The sequence below is a fragment of the Osmerus eperlanus genome, chromosome 9 (genome assembly GCF_963692335.1).
Source record: "Osmerus eperlanus chromosome 9, fOsmEpe2.1, whole genome shotgun sequence".
Taxonomy (NCBI): Eukaryota; Metazoa; Chordata; class Actinopteri; order Osmeriformes; family Osmeridae; genus Osmerus; species Osmerus eperlanus.
The window spans coordinates 12,716,411-12,732,850 of NC_085026.1; the positions used below are offsets into that span (position 1 = coordinate 12,716,411).

Consider the following 16,440-nt stretch of genomic DNA (forward strand, 5'->3'; position numbering starts at 1 on the left):
TTTAGCACATTTGAGAAATGATCGTTTGGATCAATCAACTACCAACAATCATGGTCAGTTCTCCCTGTCATTTAAACAATGAAAATTACGTTACTCATTCTGTCCAGATGGTGGCTGCAAACCTATGCAAGTCTGATATGAAATCTACACATCCTTCGAAGAAGGGTGACAAGCGTCGTCACTTCCGCAAAACCCCTGTCTTTTACGGCAGGCCAACCCGTCTGTCTTTCTTTTCGCACATCATGGCGGACCGGTTCAATAAGGTGTGTGAGAGCGCTACGTTTAACTTATTAATTACATAAAGAATAAATGGCTAAGATACACCTTTGCGAATATGATTGCTTAGCCTATTATTGGAACTTTAGTGTTGGCGAGGTTTCGTGATTTATACCTGAGCTGATCGTCTTTTCTGACAAAAATTGGATGTCACGCTTTGCTCTGCCACAACGTTAGCCGGACATGCCTCACAATCATGGCAGCCCTGCTGCTAGGCTATGTAAACGATAGCAAGCTAGCAACTAGCACGGGCCTCAAAGAATTGTTCAAAAATGTGTATGCTGAAACCTGTGCACGGTCGGGGTTTGTGATTTTAAATTACTTGTCATTGAAATGCGTTTTTTTTAACTTGCATGCCACTCCGTGATTGACCGATCCAACTCTGACCGTTCTTTGCCTTGGCCTTTTCCACTCGTGCTCGATAATTTAACCACATGTGCTGTAAATAATAATGGATGTCGCCAGGGGATTATACATACATTTAAACTTTGCTTATTGTCAGTGATGATTACCACAGTTAAGTATTCGAGTTTCACGACCATGAGAATACTTTACATGCACTACCATCTGAGACATAGGCAAATTGTTCGCCGACTAGCTGCGCCTCCAAATGGCCTCTTTGAATCTAGTTGTATGCCAAGATTTCTGCATTTAAACGCATATATTTTCTCACCTGCCAGGTTCTGCTGCTAGATGGCAGAGGCCATCTACTCGGGCGTCTTGCTGCCATCGTGGCCAAGCAGGTCCTACTCGGTAAGTGTTATTCACACTGAACAAGTCGTTCAATCAAATGGCCTGTCTGACTTAAATACATGGGCAAATTACCTATAGCTGTCAGTGATGATATTTTATCTCCCTTGTCTGAATTAAATTGAGGAACTTAATATCTGAGCTGCTGGTAACTGGACTGTTTTTGTAAAGTACCAATTCTATAAACTATGTAATTAACTATTTTCCCTAACTTATTCCAGGTCACAAGGTGGTGGTCGTCAGGTGTGAGGGCATCAACATATCTGGCAACTTCTATCGTAATAAGCGTAAGTTGTTGTAGTTTTAGGTATTTTATGGGATTTCTCTAGAGCATTGTCAGTGATGATTACCACAGTTAAATCTTTGAGTTTAACGACCATGAGATTACGTAACATGCACTACCATCTGAGACAAAGAGGCATGAATGCTTTGATAAGTAATTAGTAGATTTAAGGTATGTAATCTAACACTTGTACCCATGTCTCTGAACAGTGAAGTACTTGGCTTTCCTGCGTAAGAGGATGAACACCAACCCTTCCCGTGGACCATACCACTTCAGAGCTCCAAGTAGGATCTTCTGGAGGACTGTCAGGGGTGAGTCCACTCTTCCACATCGGTTGATAGTTTGATGCCATTTAGAATGGTATTGCCCAGGTTGGTCCTTGCTTGACACTGATGAACCCTATCCCGAAACTGATCCATCTTCTGATGAGACAATCTACGGATCTGATTACTGAGTTGAGTTTGGCCAATACTCAATGTATCTGTGTGTGTGTGCACACATGAGCATGTTGAGTAACTAGTAGATGTGGAAAGAATAATAGCTTTTGGATTAATGTTGTGAATGTCCAAGTCATGTTTTACTGCCCTTTAACCCCAACAGGCATGCTCCCTCACAAAACCAAGAGGGGACAGGCTGCTCTGGAGAGGCTGAAGGTGTTTGACGGTATCCCCCCTCCCTATGACAAGGTGAATGATGCCTCAACCCCACACAACAAGCAGGGCCTGAATCTGAGGGAGAAAGCCGCTCTAGAGCTCAGCCAGTTGGCCCACAAAGTGTAGACATGGTTACAGCAGTTGCAATTTTAAGCTGGTACCCATTATCTAAATTTATTTTTGGTGAGTCAGAAGCTAAGTTTTAATTTAGTAATTGATTGGTAGCATCCTGATTACTAAATTTTTTGTAACAGATTTGTCAAGTTACTGCTGATTCCATCAGCAACTCTGTTACATTATTACTATTTAGACTTTGCTTATTGTCAGTGATGATTACCACAGTTAAGTATTCGAGTTTCACGACCATGAGAATACTTTACATGCACTACCATCTGAGACATAAGCAAATAGTTTTAACGGCCAGTTAATTGGGACAAGCTCAGTACCATCCACGCTTGGTGGACCTGCCATTTGCTCCAGGGCCTGAAGCTGTTTTGTTCCACAGAGGAAGCGTATGGTCGTCCCAGCCGCCCTGAAGATAGTGCGTCTGAAGCCCACTCGCAAGGTAATTCTTAACAGTGCCTGTTAGATGTTTCTTTCTTGCCATGATGATTTAAGTTGCATGATTATTGGTTGTCTGCATATACGATTGTTAGTGTGCTCAATTTAACATGACTTGCACAGGACAACTTGCAATGAGTAATCGTCAACTCTTACTATGAGGTAGATTATTTTTCATATTTTTAACCACACTGCTTTTCTCATAGTTTGCCCTTCTTGGGCGGCTGGCCCATGAGGTTGGTTGGAAGTACCAGGCTATCACAGCCACCCTTGAGGAGAAGAGGAAAGAGAAAGCCAAGATCCGGTACACCAAGGTGAAGACTCAGATCAAGCTGAAAAAAGTGGCAGAGAAGAACGTGGAGAGCAAGATCGCAAAGTACACTGATGTGCTGAAACAGTATGGTGTACTTGTCTGAGCTGGTTTCTTGTGGCCAATAAAAGAGGAATAAATGTTTATAGAAAGTGTTTAGGCTATTTGGTCTGCTTGTGTTTTTGGTTTGGGCAGTTGCACTTGGCCTGTGATAAAGGCAAATATTTAAAAATGATGTTGAAATGCTTATAAACACAAGTCTAACTGCACTGACCTATTGAATATGCACTTACAAGTAAGTCGCCCAACAAGCAACGGCCGTGCAAGTGCCGACGGAAACCCCGTAGATGAGAACGTGCGCGCGAATGGAATCGGGTTGGATTTACCAGGAGGAAGACACATGAACGAGCACTAAGCTGTCAGTCTCCGGTGTACAGACCCAAATAAAGAGGGGAAGGTCCACTTAACAATATTATATGCATTTTGATAACTCATAATTTTGTTTTGTTGCAACTGGCTCAAGTGTAACGGTAAGTTTGTTTCCTAAAATAGCATTTGCATACTGTAAATTGTGCCAGTATGTATTTATAACAATAATTCGTAGCGTTTGGATAGAAAGATGGGCTCAGTTTTGGGACGAACAAGGCCATTGCATTAGTGCAATAATTTAAGCGTATAGGTACTATTAGCCACCATCCATTTATACGTTTTTTACCGTTACAATGTAATGAGGCTCTTCAAATTTACCATCAGTTGTTGGCCAGCTTGAAGAGAAGTGTGGGTAATGTAGGGGGCGGGTCGGCTTTATGTTTACAGTCCAACGTTAGTCAAGGCGTTCTAGACAGCCAGGCCTTGTGTCTAGATTGCTAAGCCATGGCGTTATTAACTACGAATTAGTCGGTGCAGGTCTTATATGATCACACTTTAGTTTCTTACGTTGTTTTCGTTGAACAACGTTATTTCGTAAAGGAGACATTAGCACAGTACTAGCCTCTAACTTTCTATCCACCATAATATTAGCCTTGCCAGGTGCAAATTTAGCCTACCTCTCCTTTTTGACGTCACCCCAGTTCCCGCCAGGAATCGTGCTTGTTTGTCCCAAAACACTAGGTCGACTTGTTTGGTGCTCTGTCTAGCACGCCGCACGACTATTTCCCCTGCAATACCTGCTACGGTTTGTTAATGGCAAAATAATGAGTGGAATCCTTGTATTCTGTTCTGTCTCAAAAACATGTTTTCTATAGTCAAGCAATTAATTGACAAAATCCCAACCAGTAAAATTGAGCAGTTATATATAGTTCATTCAAATAGTAGTGTTCATGCAATGCTCATAACATAATAACTAAGGAACTCAGTCCCTCAAAAAGAACCACCTCTCTTTACAAATGTATAACTTTTGACCTCTCTCTGGCCCTAGGAGAATGGCTACTGAGGTGAATGGCAATTCAACTCTGTTGAAGGAAGAAGAGGAGCCCATGGATGTCAGTGCCACACACACACAGAACTACCAGACCCTGCTAGATGCCGGGCTTCCTCAAAAAGTGGCAGAAAGCCTGGATGACATATTTCAGACTGGTAAGCGAGTGTGAAGGCCAACTCTATAAAACCTTTATATAGACAAATCAATGTAATGTAATGACGCCAAAGGGGTGTCAGGTGGCTGAGCGGTGAGGGAAGCGGGCTAGTAATCTGAAGGTTTCCAGTTCGATTCCTGGCCGTGCCAAATGACGTTGTGTCCTTGGGCAAGGCACTTCACCCTACCTGCCTCGGGGAGAATGTCCCTGTACTTACTGTAAGTCGCTCTGGATAAGAGCGTCTGCTAAATAACTAAATGTAAATGTAATGTCTCTCTCGCTGTATCTCTCTCTGCTCTCATTCCCCCTTTTTCTCAGGGCTGGTGGCCTATGCTGACCTGGATGAGAGGGCCATTGATGCCCTAAGGGAGTTCAATGAGGAGGGGGCCCTGGCAGTCATTCTGCAGTTTAAGGAGAGTGACCTGTCACATGTCCAGGTGAGTCTGCCTCAACCCCCACCCCCCACATAAAGCTGTCCTTACATTCATCCATTTTACTCTGTAAATAGCTTATGGGATTTACTCCAGGTAAGATATACTGTCTTCATCATTATTGTACATCATTAATGTCTATCACTGCCTCTCCCAGAACAAGAGTGCGTTTCTCTGTGGTGTGATGAAGACATACAGACAAAGAGAAAAACAAGGAAGCAAAGTTCAAGAATCCACAAAGGGTCCAGATGAGTCCAAGATCAAGGTGACAAAAAATGAAATACAGTAAAAGTGCTAAAACTACTATCAAATGCAGTTGATTAGTTTAGTTCTATTTAGCTAAGATGCAGACGTACATGGTCTCTGTGTGAATCCTTTCTGTCATTGACTTCCTTTCCAGGCTCTTCTGGAGCGAACAGGATACACTCTGGATGTGACCACAGGACAGAGGAAGTACGGGGGACCTCCCCCAGACGAGGTGTACACTGGAACACAGCCTGGGGTCGGGACAGAGGCAAGGGGAAATGACCCAGCTTTGTTATGGTCAAACACTGTTTTTTTCTGTTGTTCAAAGGCACAACTTGACCACTGTTAAGGTTGTTTTCACTTGGTTATGGAACTCCTGTACTGTTTATACTCCATTGCAATTTAATTCCACAATTCATAACAAAATAACCTACTTCCAACCTAACTCAGCTTGGGGAGCTAAACTTTTCCTTTCTCTTTGGCCACTGCAGGTGTTTGTGGGTAAGATCCCCAGAGACCTGTATGAGGATGAGCTTGTGCCGCTGTTTGAGAAGGCGGGGCCTATCTGGGACCTGCGTCTGATGATGGACCCTCTCTCGGGTCAGAATCGGGGCTACGCCTTCATCACCTTCTGCAACAAGGACGCCGCACAAGAGGCTGTCAAACTCGTAAGACATGCCATTAAGACATCCTCTTGCATGGAGAGGATGGACCATTAACTAAGGGTTCCCCCCCATTATAGATACAGCACAATACAAATGTCTACTTACCCTAAAACAAACCCAGTTATTACACATCAACATAGTACCAAAGTCTGTAGATCATCACTATTTTTATAAATGAGACATAGGAGCTGCTTTAACCATCACACAACAGTCCAAATCACTTTTGATGATATTTAAATAGGGTCATGGTTAGGTTAAATTTTAGGACCTTAGATGTATTGTTTATCAAATTACTAGAGGAACAACCCAAACCTAAGGTTTTCGGTTAAGGTTAGGTTAGTGATTGGATTGGATGATTATTTGTTGTTAAGCTAGCACCACTTAACCACATTTAAAGGCAGTCCATTTATACATAGGGGCCCTGACATATGCCTTTTTACTTGACTGAAGCCTGGCAGACAGTGTGGTCTATTTGTGGTTTATGTGTGATTTCTTAAATGTTTTGACTGTGCATGAATTGGCGACATGTTTTGTGCAAAATTTTAAGAACATGTATTTTTTGTCAACCCTTTTTTGTTTTTAGTGTGATAATTATGAAATCCGGTCAGGTAAATACCTGGGTGTCTGCATCTCTGTCGCAAACAATCGACTCTTTGTTGGCTCAATTCCAAAGAACAAGACAAGAGAGAGCATATTGGAAGATTTCAGCAAAGTTACAGGTTAGAGAAAGATCAAAGTTCAAATTTCTATATATATTGTTTGCAATCAACTATGATTTATTACAAATATTGTCTGAGGAGACTAACAATCGAATCATAAAAAGAAGTGTTATACAAACTCTTATATATCTGAAAGTGTTGAGAGGATGCCTGGGTACACCAACTGCATGTCTAGTGTTGTCATACCTGCATTGCCTCTTCCTTAAATGTTATGTGTTGCTCTATGTCAAATGCAGCCTTGTACTGTATATGCACACATTAATCTTAATGTCACATACCTGTTCTGGAGTAGAGTGCCACACTTGACAGCTGTTGTTGTAGTCAATCTCCTGACAGGGCGAGAGATTTAAAAATACATAAATACTTTCCTCCATTCCTCCACCAGAGGGCCTCATGGAGGTGATCCTCTATCACCAGCCTGATGACAAGAAGAAGAACAGGGGCTTCTGCTTCCTGGAGTATGAAGACCACAAGACTGCTGCCCAGGCCCGCCGCCGCCTGATGAGCGGCAAGGTCAAGGTGTGGGGGAACCCGGTGACGGTGGAATGGGCGGACCCGGTGGAGGAACCAGACCCAGGGATCATGGCCAGGGTGAGGTCCGAGTCACTGAAACTTGGCTCTGGCCCCATAAAAAACACTAAGACCACAAAACCAGACGAGAGGCCAGAGAATCGAATCCTTGAAGAGAACAGTCTGAAAAGCAGTTAATAATATTTAATTGACTGAAATTACACTAAGGGGAATTGTGTGATGATTCAGTTCTAAGAAAAGCCCATCACTGCACGGAACAGACTCCCTCGACTCATCAAACACAATAAGCCCTAGATGTTGTACGACTCATGCTTTTGCAAGCTGTAATGGCACATATGCCACTGTGCCTCGGATATTAATATCCCACCCGTTTTCCTCATTGCCCTCTCTCACCCCAATGTTCATCCTTCCTTTTCCTGTGTGGTGATCTGTCTCTCTTATACTGTGTTGGTGTGCTGCCAGGTGAAGGTGCTGTTTGTGAGGAACCTGGCCACCCCTGTCACAGAGGAGCTACTGGAGAAGACCTTCTCCCACTTTGGGAAGCTGGAGAGAGTCAAGAAGCTGAAGGACTATGCCTTTGTCCACTTTGAGGAGAGAGACGCTGCTGTTAAGGTGTGTACTTCTGTCTTTGTGAATCTGTAAATGTGTGTGTAAATAAGCATAAGTACTAGTAAGTACGTGCGTGTGTGTAGCAGGTATGTGCGCCTGTGAATGTGTGTTGAAATTCTCTCTCGGAAAAAGTCACTGGATGTCAACACTCTCTATTGTCCAACAATGTCCAGGCCATGCAGGAGATGAATGGGAAGGAGCTGGAGGGGGAGGAGATTGAGATTGTACTGGCAAAGCCTCCAGACAAGAAGAAGAAGGAGCGTCAGGCCCAGAGACAGCCCCCGAGGACCTCAGGGTGAGTTGTGAAGACACATCGTATCTCGTACTGTTATGGTTCATAAAAACAACACTATAGGCTATTGTTGTTCATTGTTTGTACATCTTTTTGCTTGTTTATTTGTTGTTTTTTGTCAGGTATGACGACTACTACTACTACTCTCCCCCGCGCATGCCTCCTCCCATGAGGGGGCGTGGCCGAGGCGGGAGGGGGGGTGGGGGCTACGCCTACCCTCAGGATTACTATGGGTACGAGGACTACTACGACGATTACTACAGTTACGATTATCATGACTACAGAGGAAGCTATGACGATCCTTACTATGGCTATGATGACGTCTACTCTATAAGAGGGAGGGGGGGCAGGGTGAACCGGGGTGCTCCCCCACCACCCAGGGGCAGAGGAGCGCCTCCCCCTCGGGGCAGAGGCAGCTACGTCCAAAGGGGGTCTCCGATGGGGGTTCCCAGGGGAGGGCGTGGAGGGGGCCGCGGGACTCCTGGAGGCCCAGCTCAGTTGCCCCGGGGTAGGGGCATCCGAGGGGCCCGGGGTAACCGAGGGGGCAACGTAGGGGGGAAGAGGAAAGCAGACGGCTACACCCAGCCTGACTCCAAACGCCGCCAGACCGCCAACCAGCAGAACTGGGGCTCCCAACCCATCGCCCAGCAACCACTGCAGCAGGGTGGCGACTACTCTGGTAACTATGGTTACAATAATGACAACCAGGAGTTTTACCAAGATTCTTATGGGCAACAATGGAAGTAGATTAAATACAAATGAACGGATTGGGCTGAGTGACATCAAGTTTTGATTGGCTGTGTACAAATCGACCAGTTATATCCATAAGACATCGTACAAAAAAAAAGAAAAAACTCAACTTGCATAATTTGACAAATCTACACACTTTGCGAAATATGGAATGATTGCACTACAAGTGTGGAGAAGACGATAAGTGTATATACACGAGCTTGCTTCTTCAGTCTATTCCTTTGTTTTGCTTTGCTTGTGGTATCTGGACATTTACACTTTAAAAGCAAAATTGCTATCTTATTCCTTTTGAAAGTTACAGTTAAAAATATTGTTGACTCATGTTTTTTACTGGGGGAAGAACTGGATGATCATGACTACCATTCATTTAATGACATGCTCTAAACCACCATCCCCTTTCCCTTATAGACTAAGCCCCCTCCCTATTTTCTTTAAGAAATAGCACTTGCTTGTACATAATGGCTTTAAGATAATGGCTTTATTTCAAGTGGATTTGCATAAGTGGGTACAAGAAGAGAGGTAGATAGTGCCTTTTTCTTGTAGTTAGGCAGTAACATTGCAGTTGTATGTTTACCATTTGTCTAGGTAGAGTAATTGTGTTTTTATAAAAGTGTTACTACAGTTTTAAAGCTGCCCATTTAAACTACAGGTCTGGCAAATCCTTGATCTGCGAGACAATTTGTTCTTTGATGTGATTTGTATTTATAAATTGTTCTTGTTACATTTCAATAAAACTCAACCATACTCCATTCAGTTATACGAAATTTTCAAATTCAGTTGTGTCATCATGACATACATTGATCTGACCAGTTTTGACCGACCAAATGTCTTGGCAAATTTCACTTTGAAGACAACCAACCAATAACTGCATATTGAGGAAACAGTTTACTTGACTGCGGTTGTGATTGCAGTTTTTATTGACCATTGTACACCCAGCACAACCTGATACACCTGGAAGCATTAGAGTCTTGAAATCAACATTTGGCACTATGATATTGACTTCTGGATGACCCCAAAAAAGGATGTTTCGACCACTACAAGTCTATTAGTGTGACATCATATCTTGCAGATGTTGACTATTTGGCTGAATTGTGGAGCAAAAATAATCCTCAAAGACAAGGACCACCATTTCTGTCTGCTGTCCTTGAGCTCTCTGGTTTTCAGTTTCCAAAACATTGGCTTTCTCATGTTTGGTTAGCTTTTTTTCCCCCTTCTTTTTTTGTACTTGAAGTACAATTGATCTATCTGCTGTTTTGAAAGACAAAATTCAAGTTATTTTTTTATTGCTTTTTTTCCTTTTGTTTAGTTGTTTGTTTGAAGTTTTTCCCTTCTATCTCGAACCACCCAGGTGAAGACGGAGGCACGGGTCAGGGCATGGCGGCGCGTGAGTGAGTCACGTGAGGAACACATCGTTTCTCTGCTGTGTTCTTCATCATCCCCGCCTCCCCCTCCTCCCGTACTAAGGGTGAGCCTTGTTTACCTCTTCACCGCTACACTGGAGCAGCACTGAGTGCTCCTCCTCTCCTCCTCTCTTCCTCTCCTCTTCCTCCACTCCTGAGCCTCAGCCTGCTTCACGTTTATGTCAGACCCAGTAACAGAGGAAGTTCTGTAAAACCTGGTGTTCTTTCAGTGTCAGTGGAGATTTTCAGTGAAATCAGTTAAATGGTTTCTTAATTATAAGAATCATCTGACTGTGTCTGGGAAACTGGCCAAATCACCAGTCTGTCTCTAGACTTCAGTTGCAGAGCTCTAATGGAACACAGTGCCTTTTCTGACAGGGTACTTTTCAATGGTAGTATTCAACCGTTTTCAAGAAAAAGGGGAAGCCTGTACAGGGTTGGGTTTCATGTGAAACTGAATAGTTTACACTTGACCTAAATATATGAACCAAACATATGAACACCTTTGTGTAGAGAAATTGATGTGACAAATAGTTTGAGACTTCCTCAAAATAATAGTTCAATTCAAGTTCAGAATCTACATCAGCCTCTTTGTCAATTGGATCAGTATGGTCTGAAATAAAGGTCTTGCACCATAACACGTCATCTAGATGTGCCTTGAAGCCCACAGCCCTGGAGGCAAGTGAATCACATTCACACCCTCGTCTTTATAGGAATTAACCTTTTCAGATGGAATTAATCTAAAATGTGAAATGAAATGGGGCTCATGCTTGACCTTCTTTACCCCCTTTCCTGTGGGTGGGGAAGCTTGGGGGGCAATGTGTGTTTGGCATGTTGATCAACTCAATCGAGAAATGTAGTTCTCTGCTAATTCTCATCCCTTTCTACAGTACCAGAGTGCCCTGAGGTAATTTCTTATTCCAGCTATATTCAGCATCTCCATATTCATTAGCTATGACCCTTCTCTGATTTGAAGTCAAATAAATATTTTATGTAACCAAGATAACATGCCCTGTGGCAGTTTCTTGACAACCCTGACAGCTCAACACTTTCCCATTGACGTTCATAAAGTTGATTATTCATCCATTTGCCAGTTCTGTTGTATCTTATTGCAGTGTATTACAGTAACATAATTCCTTAAACAAGGCAGTGTTTTTAAACTTGATGTATTGTTAAAGAGACTGGTGTAAGGAAATACATTCTTGCCATGTCAATATTGCTTACCTAGTTTAGAATCTATCATTATAACTCAACTATACCAACTAAACTGAATATGTCAGAAGCAATAAGCAGTAATGAGAGGTTCAGCAATCAAGAAATGCAGAAGTACTCCTCTACCTAAGAACATTTTCTGATCTCTGATGTCTTTCTCAAAAAAAAAAAAAAAGAACACTTCAGATGGCTTCCTAAGCAAGGGACGTAAGTACTTCCTTATATTAACTCCTTCCTCTTGTCATTTAACTTTATCTACCAATCAGGAAGTGCGTGTGTGATGGAGGGCCCCCGACCCAGCCTTCTCACCACTCTGTGGGGCTTCAGAGCCTGTGCTGAGGATGTCTGGGGTAAGGAAGGTGGAAGACGCAATGGATGGATTTCTTTTAGATCCAAAAGCCTCTCTTCTTCTGTCGCTGTCCTCTTCTCCTCTCCCCTAATCCAGGTGTCAGTCTTGATACTCGTGGGAATCAGTTGCTGAAAGCAGGCGGCAAACTCTGGGCTTAGGTAAGGAAGACCCCATCAGACACAATATAGGTTTACGCAACTGGTGGGAAAGAAACTTTCTCCTACCTTAGAGAAAGAAAACAAACTTTTAAGACTCGCCTACAAGTTACATCTGTGGTCCCTGATGTAGTTGTACCTACAGTACAGTAGTACCATAAAACACCCATCTCCAAATTGTATATATTACAATTTCAAGCCATTATGCCAAAGTGCTTTGATAGTTGAGCATTCACAATGCAGTGTTTTAGAGAGTTTTAATTGGTGCAGTATAGCGCATCATGAAATGACAATGCTGGACCACTGACACCTAACCATCTGTCAAAAGCTATGGTGTTCTGAAGTGTAGTGACACCAATATTAATGGCTTTGATTCCACCCTGGTGCATTTTGTCTCTCTTTCCCATTAGAAATTGTCTAATTTCTTTTTGTTCAGGATCATTCAACTTGTCTCAATATAATCGTTTTGCTGCCCCAGAAATAATTTCCCTGCGTAATAATAAGGCTTAGCTGCTTGGACACTTCTAGTTATACACAGAGTACAAGGAAACATTTAACAAAATTCTGTCATGCCACATTTATAGTCCCATTAATATTGTAAACCCCAGAGGCATTTTAGTTTTGAAGATGTTTCCTGAAAACATCTTCACATCTTGTTTCATTTTGAAAAGTCATGCATGGAATATGAGCAGGAATTGACGATCCCTGTCCCTGTCTTGATCAGCTGTAATCTGGACCTCAGAATTAATTTGAGTTATGACTCACTCGGTTTGCTTGAGTTAAGCTGAAATTAATAAAAGCTCTGTAAATGTAGATGATGAATGCAGAGACAGGCAGAAACGGAGCTGCATCAGTTCTAGACTGCTGCAAAGCTGTGACATATCATTTACTTCAGCTGGAGGGATATTCACTCTGCCCCATTCTCTTAGTTTAAAAAAACCCCACTATTGAGTACATTTCTATGCGATCAGTCTGAGTTAGATCAAATTAAAGTCTTAATACTTAGCTTTACTTAGGTCCTTAAGGACTAACACCAAGTTTATTGCTTTGATACTGGCTTATGGATCTTATGGATCTTATGGATAATGTTAGTCCTGATCAAGCTGTGTTCTGCTGTAGCTCAAGTACTTGAAATAATTCATAAAACCATGGGTGCTCAAGCTAGATTGTACTAATATTCATGAATAAAAATAAACCAGTTGAATGAACTCAGATGTGTGATTTTGTGCTTATTGTGCAGTATGTTTCATAAACAAACTCTCCAATGCTGTAAATGGGTTCTGAGACATGACACTACTGGGAATTTTGATCTGGGTTGGTAAAATCCCTCAGCATGAGTTTTATTGACTCTCCATGGAGTTACAGTAGTTTACCACATGGGGGCAGTATTACACTGAATTGATGTGAATGAGAAATTATCTTTATTCACAAAGCAATTAGCAGTTAAACCTCATTACTGTGTTGTAATTTTCCAATTCACGGTGGGAATAATTAATCAATTTAGAAAATGAATAAATGTAATTACTAATTATAATTTTATAAGTGATGTCCGTCGATAAAAATTGAGCGGAAGGTGTCTCTTTTGACGAAAGTGAGCGTAACCTTAACTGCTAAATGGCCATTTTAGTTAAATCACCATACTTCTCTGATCTGTGTGCACTCACAGCACACAAGCAGTTGTGCACCTTTCATCCAGAATGTGGTTCTTACTTTTCTTGTCTTGCCTCAATACCAGTTATCAATGGGGCACCTTGTTTACTTACATCCTTCAGTGAAAGACCTTCAATTACCCACCTGTCGTCAAACTAAGCATTAAATATTCAAGTCATTCTGTTTAGATGAACGTGACGGCTTCAGCCCTCCACAGTTCCTGTGGTTTGGAGTTCCATCTCTGACATTGGATTGAAGGAGATGTGGAGGACGTTCTCCAACAAAGCTGCATTGAGCCTGTCTCCACCTCGGTGGTGAGGAGAGCAGCGCTCTGAGATGAGCCAACATGATTATGTGCTGGATTGTGTGGGCATTGTGTGTGTTTATTACGTGGTTCCAACTGGATCGCAAAGCGTTGCTTATCTTTGTAATTAAGGCTTGTGGAGTGTAGGATTGCGTGTGTGGGGTGAATGCATACACGCACACACTCCTGGCAGCTGGGGTCCTTTGAAACAGAAACCTGGAGTGATGTGCCTGTCTGTGTACCTGCTTTAAGAGGGAGACCGTGTCCACAGTCAACAGATGGGAAAATCACTGTGACGGTTCATGATTAGTTTTTATGGATCTCTATAATCACACAGTGAGTGAAAAGACCTTTATTGTGTGAACGCCTCCTCAAGACCTTGGCTTGAATGATCGAAACGTATCTCCACGCAGCCTCCTCCACAGCCTTAGCACCGGAGTGTGTTGGCTGAGCGGTGAGGGAGTCGGGCTAGTAATCCGAAGGTTGCCAGTTCGATTCCCGGTCATGCCAACTGACGTTGTGTCCTTGGGCAAGGCACTTCACCCTACTTGCCTGGGGGGAATGTCCCTGTAAATCGCTCTGGATTAGAGCGTCTACTAAATGTAAATGTAATGTAAATGTGTGTGTGTCAAGGATGCTCCTCTGAAAGTGGGTCTCTGAGAGTGGGTCTCTTTACTTTTGTTCTCTTTTTTTGCTCTTTCGTCAAAAATTGTTGATGCTATCAACACATGGAGAGAAGCAATCTGTGTCTGTGAGGATAAAGGTTAAAAAAGCTTCTCGAAGTGACACGTGGGAACAGAATGGCTCTTAACCTGCTGATAATCAGAGGCAGTAGAAATTGGTTTCAAAGGTGCTGCTTTCCAGCAGTGCTCAACGAATCCTTATATTTACCATGAATGGAAAATTATTTATGAAACACAAAAGAACACAACTTTATAAATGAAACAAAGCTGAACATGAATAGCAAATTGCATTAATGGAGTACAGTGTGTAGTGACAATAGCTGCACCAAGGTAAAGCATGAAGTGAACTGACAAGCCTGACAAGCCTTTCACAATAGACAGAAATGCTAGTTTTTCTTCAACTTTTGTTATTTAATGAAAGCAACATTGTAGCAGTAGGGATTCACTGGTTCACATATAGAAAACCATTGAGTTTCCTAGATGTGTCTGAAGGGGAGATGATTGTCAGTCCTTGCTGGTAGATTTTCCTCTCAAAGTTACTCTCAGTTTGAAAGCTTTTTTTTTTTTGCCATTTAAGGTGCAGTCAGTTATGGATTGTCGTGTTTAAAAAGATGCAGCAGATTCTTTACTAATAAGGCTAGTAAGGCTGACTCATGTAATTATGATTATTATGATTGAGAAAGACAGAATTACAAATCACTTCATCCACGCGTTCATGTGTTCATGTTCATGAATGTGAGTGACTTAACACGCTCATTAATGTGGGTCAGAATAAATGTGCGATACGAATAAGATGGGTATTATCACTGCTTCTCCAGTTTCTGAGTTTAGTCAAGGGCTGGTTATTACTGGGCACGAGCCAGCACAGCTCAGTTCATTGGGACCTGGTTCAGTGTCTCGTCTTTGTAAATGTTGCATTTGTAACTGGTTGCTTCTAGAGTGGTGAGCTGCAATATGGTGTTAAAAGGGATTCCATTAACAGAAGAAAATAAACAATCACTGGAAAACAACATGTTCTGGATACCTTACACATGTGCACTCACGCAGTTGGCGACAAATCATTTCAACTCTGAATCTGGCAGCATTATTTAACTTCTGTTGATGGTTCAGGCTCTCATAACAGTACTGAAAGGAGGGCTAATTTGACAGCTAAACATTTTTTTCTATGCTCTTTAAAGCAACGTTCACAGCTTTTTTTTGTATTATTTGCATTTGCATTATTAGTCAGGTGGCTGAGCGGTTAGGGAAGCGGGCTAGTAATCAGAAGGTTGCCAAGTTCGATTCCCGGCCGTGCCAAATGACGTGTCCTTGGGCAAGGCACTCCACGCTACTTGCCTCGGGGGAATGTCCCTGTACTTACTGTAAGTCGCTCTGGATAAGAGCGTCTGCTAAATGACTAAATGTAAATGTATTAGAATTTAGAATGTCATTTAAAGTGGTGGCAAAATCCTTCATTTTGTATGTCAAGGTCTCTTTCTCCTTCTGAAGTTCAGCGGCAAGGTTGGACTGCTATTGCCAATTAAGCATAAACATGTCAGTGTCTAAAACTAGAATTGTAATCCATCATCATAACTTTATAGCGTAGAGTATAGTAGATGGTTGACAGGAGAGGAGGGCAGTACTGAATGTGGACCTCAAGGTCTTTGAAGGACACCCTGGCAATCACAGAGCAGCTTTTCAATTATTCAATGACAAAATCACTTCCAATAAGTTAATTGAATCCTCATTTGCATTTATCCACCCCCAGGAGATTATGCAAATTACATGCAGGAATCTACCTTTACATTCCATTGCAAGGAGAGAGTTGAAACGAAATGCCGGTCCCAACTTTCGATATTACCTTTTTTTTTTTCATCTCACACCCTTGTCGAAATCATCAAATCACTGAGGAGATATGGAGGCTTATGGATATGACTTCTATGTATTTTACGTGCATATTTGTCAAAACACAGTGTAGGATGTGAGTCAGTATATCTGAGTCATTGTGTGTCCGTGTTTCCCAGCATGCAAAAGCTCCAGCTCCTTTTCCAAAGCAGG

The 16,440-nt window shown here is 42.3% G+C and overlaps 2 protein-coding genes and 4 non-coding genes across 7 annotated transcripts; all 6 read left to right on the top strand.

The window, feature by feature from the left end:
• The first annotated feature begins 92 nt into the window (after positions 1-92).
• On the top strand, positions 93-2,988 carry rpl13a (ribosomal protein L13a). Its single transcript, XM_062469802.1, has 7 exons — positions 93-263; positions 957-1,029; positions 1,248-1,313; positions 1,519-1,620; positions 1,910-1,995; positions 2,468-2,527; positions 2,730-2,988. The coding sequence occupies exons 1-7, from the start codon at positions 108-110 to the stop codon at positions 2,937-2,939; spliced, it is 753 nt and encodes a 250-aa protein (XP_062325786.1). The 5' UTR covers positions 93-107; the 3' UTR covers positions 2,940-2,988.
• On the top strand, positions 771-853 carry LOC134027232 (small nucleolar RNA Z195/SNORD33/SNORD32 family). The gene has a single exon (XR_009931438.1). It is a non-coding gene; the product is annotated as a small nucleolar RNA Z195/SNORD33/SNORD32 family (small nucleolar RNA).
• Positions 1,359-1,441, top strand: LOC134027234 (small nucleolar RNA Z195/SNORD33/SNORD32 family). The gene has a single exon (XR_009931440.1). It is a non-coding gene; the product is annotated as a small nucleolar RNA Z195/SNORD33/SNORD32 family (small nucleolar RNA).
• On the top strand, positions 1,694-1,766 carry LOC134027235 (small nucleolar RNA SNORD50). Its single transcript, XR_009931441.1, has one exon. It is a non-coding gene; the product is annotated as a small nucleolar RNA SNORD50 (small nucleolar RNA).
• On the top strand, positions 2,282-2,364 carry LOC134027233 (small nucleolar RNA Z195/SNORD33/SNORD32 family). Its single transcript, XR_009931439.1, has one exon. It is a non-coding gene; the product is annotated as a small nucleolar RNA Z195/SNORD33/SNORD32 family (small nucleolar RNA).
• Positions 2,989-3,233: 245 nt separating the features above from the next.
• LOC134026477 (heterogeneous nuclear ribonucleoprotein R) lies at positions 3,234-12,974 on the top strand. Of its 2 annotated transcripts, XM_062469274.1 has the most exons (12): positions 3,234-3,363; positions 4,251-4,408; positions 4,726-4,844; positions 4,996-5,103; positions 5,239-5,352; positions 5,576-5,752; positions 6,333-6,468; positions 6,854-7,059; positions 7,462-7,611; positions 7,782-7,903; positions 8,023-8,579; positions 9,999-12,974. In XM_062469274.1, exons 2-12 carry the CDS (start codon positions 4,255-4,257, stop codon positions 10,040-10,042), a joined length of 1,887 nt encoding a protein of 628 aa, XP_062325258.1. In that variant the 5' UTR covers positions 3,234-3,363; positions 4,251-4,254; the 3' UTR covers positions 10,043-12,974. The 2 variants fall into 2 exon arrangements, with proteins under 2 accessions (XP_062325258.1, XP_062325257.1); XM_062469273.1 differs by lacking the exon at positions 9,999-12,974 and having other exon boundaries at positions 8,023-9,399.
• The last annotated feature ends 3,466 nt before the right edge of the window (positions 12,975-16,440 follow it).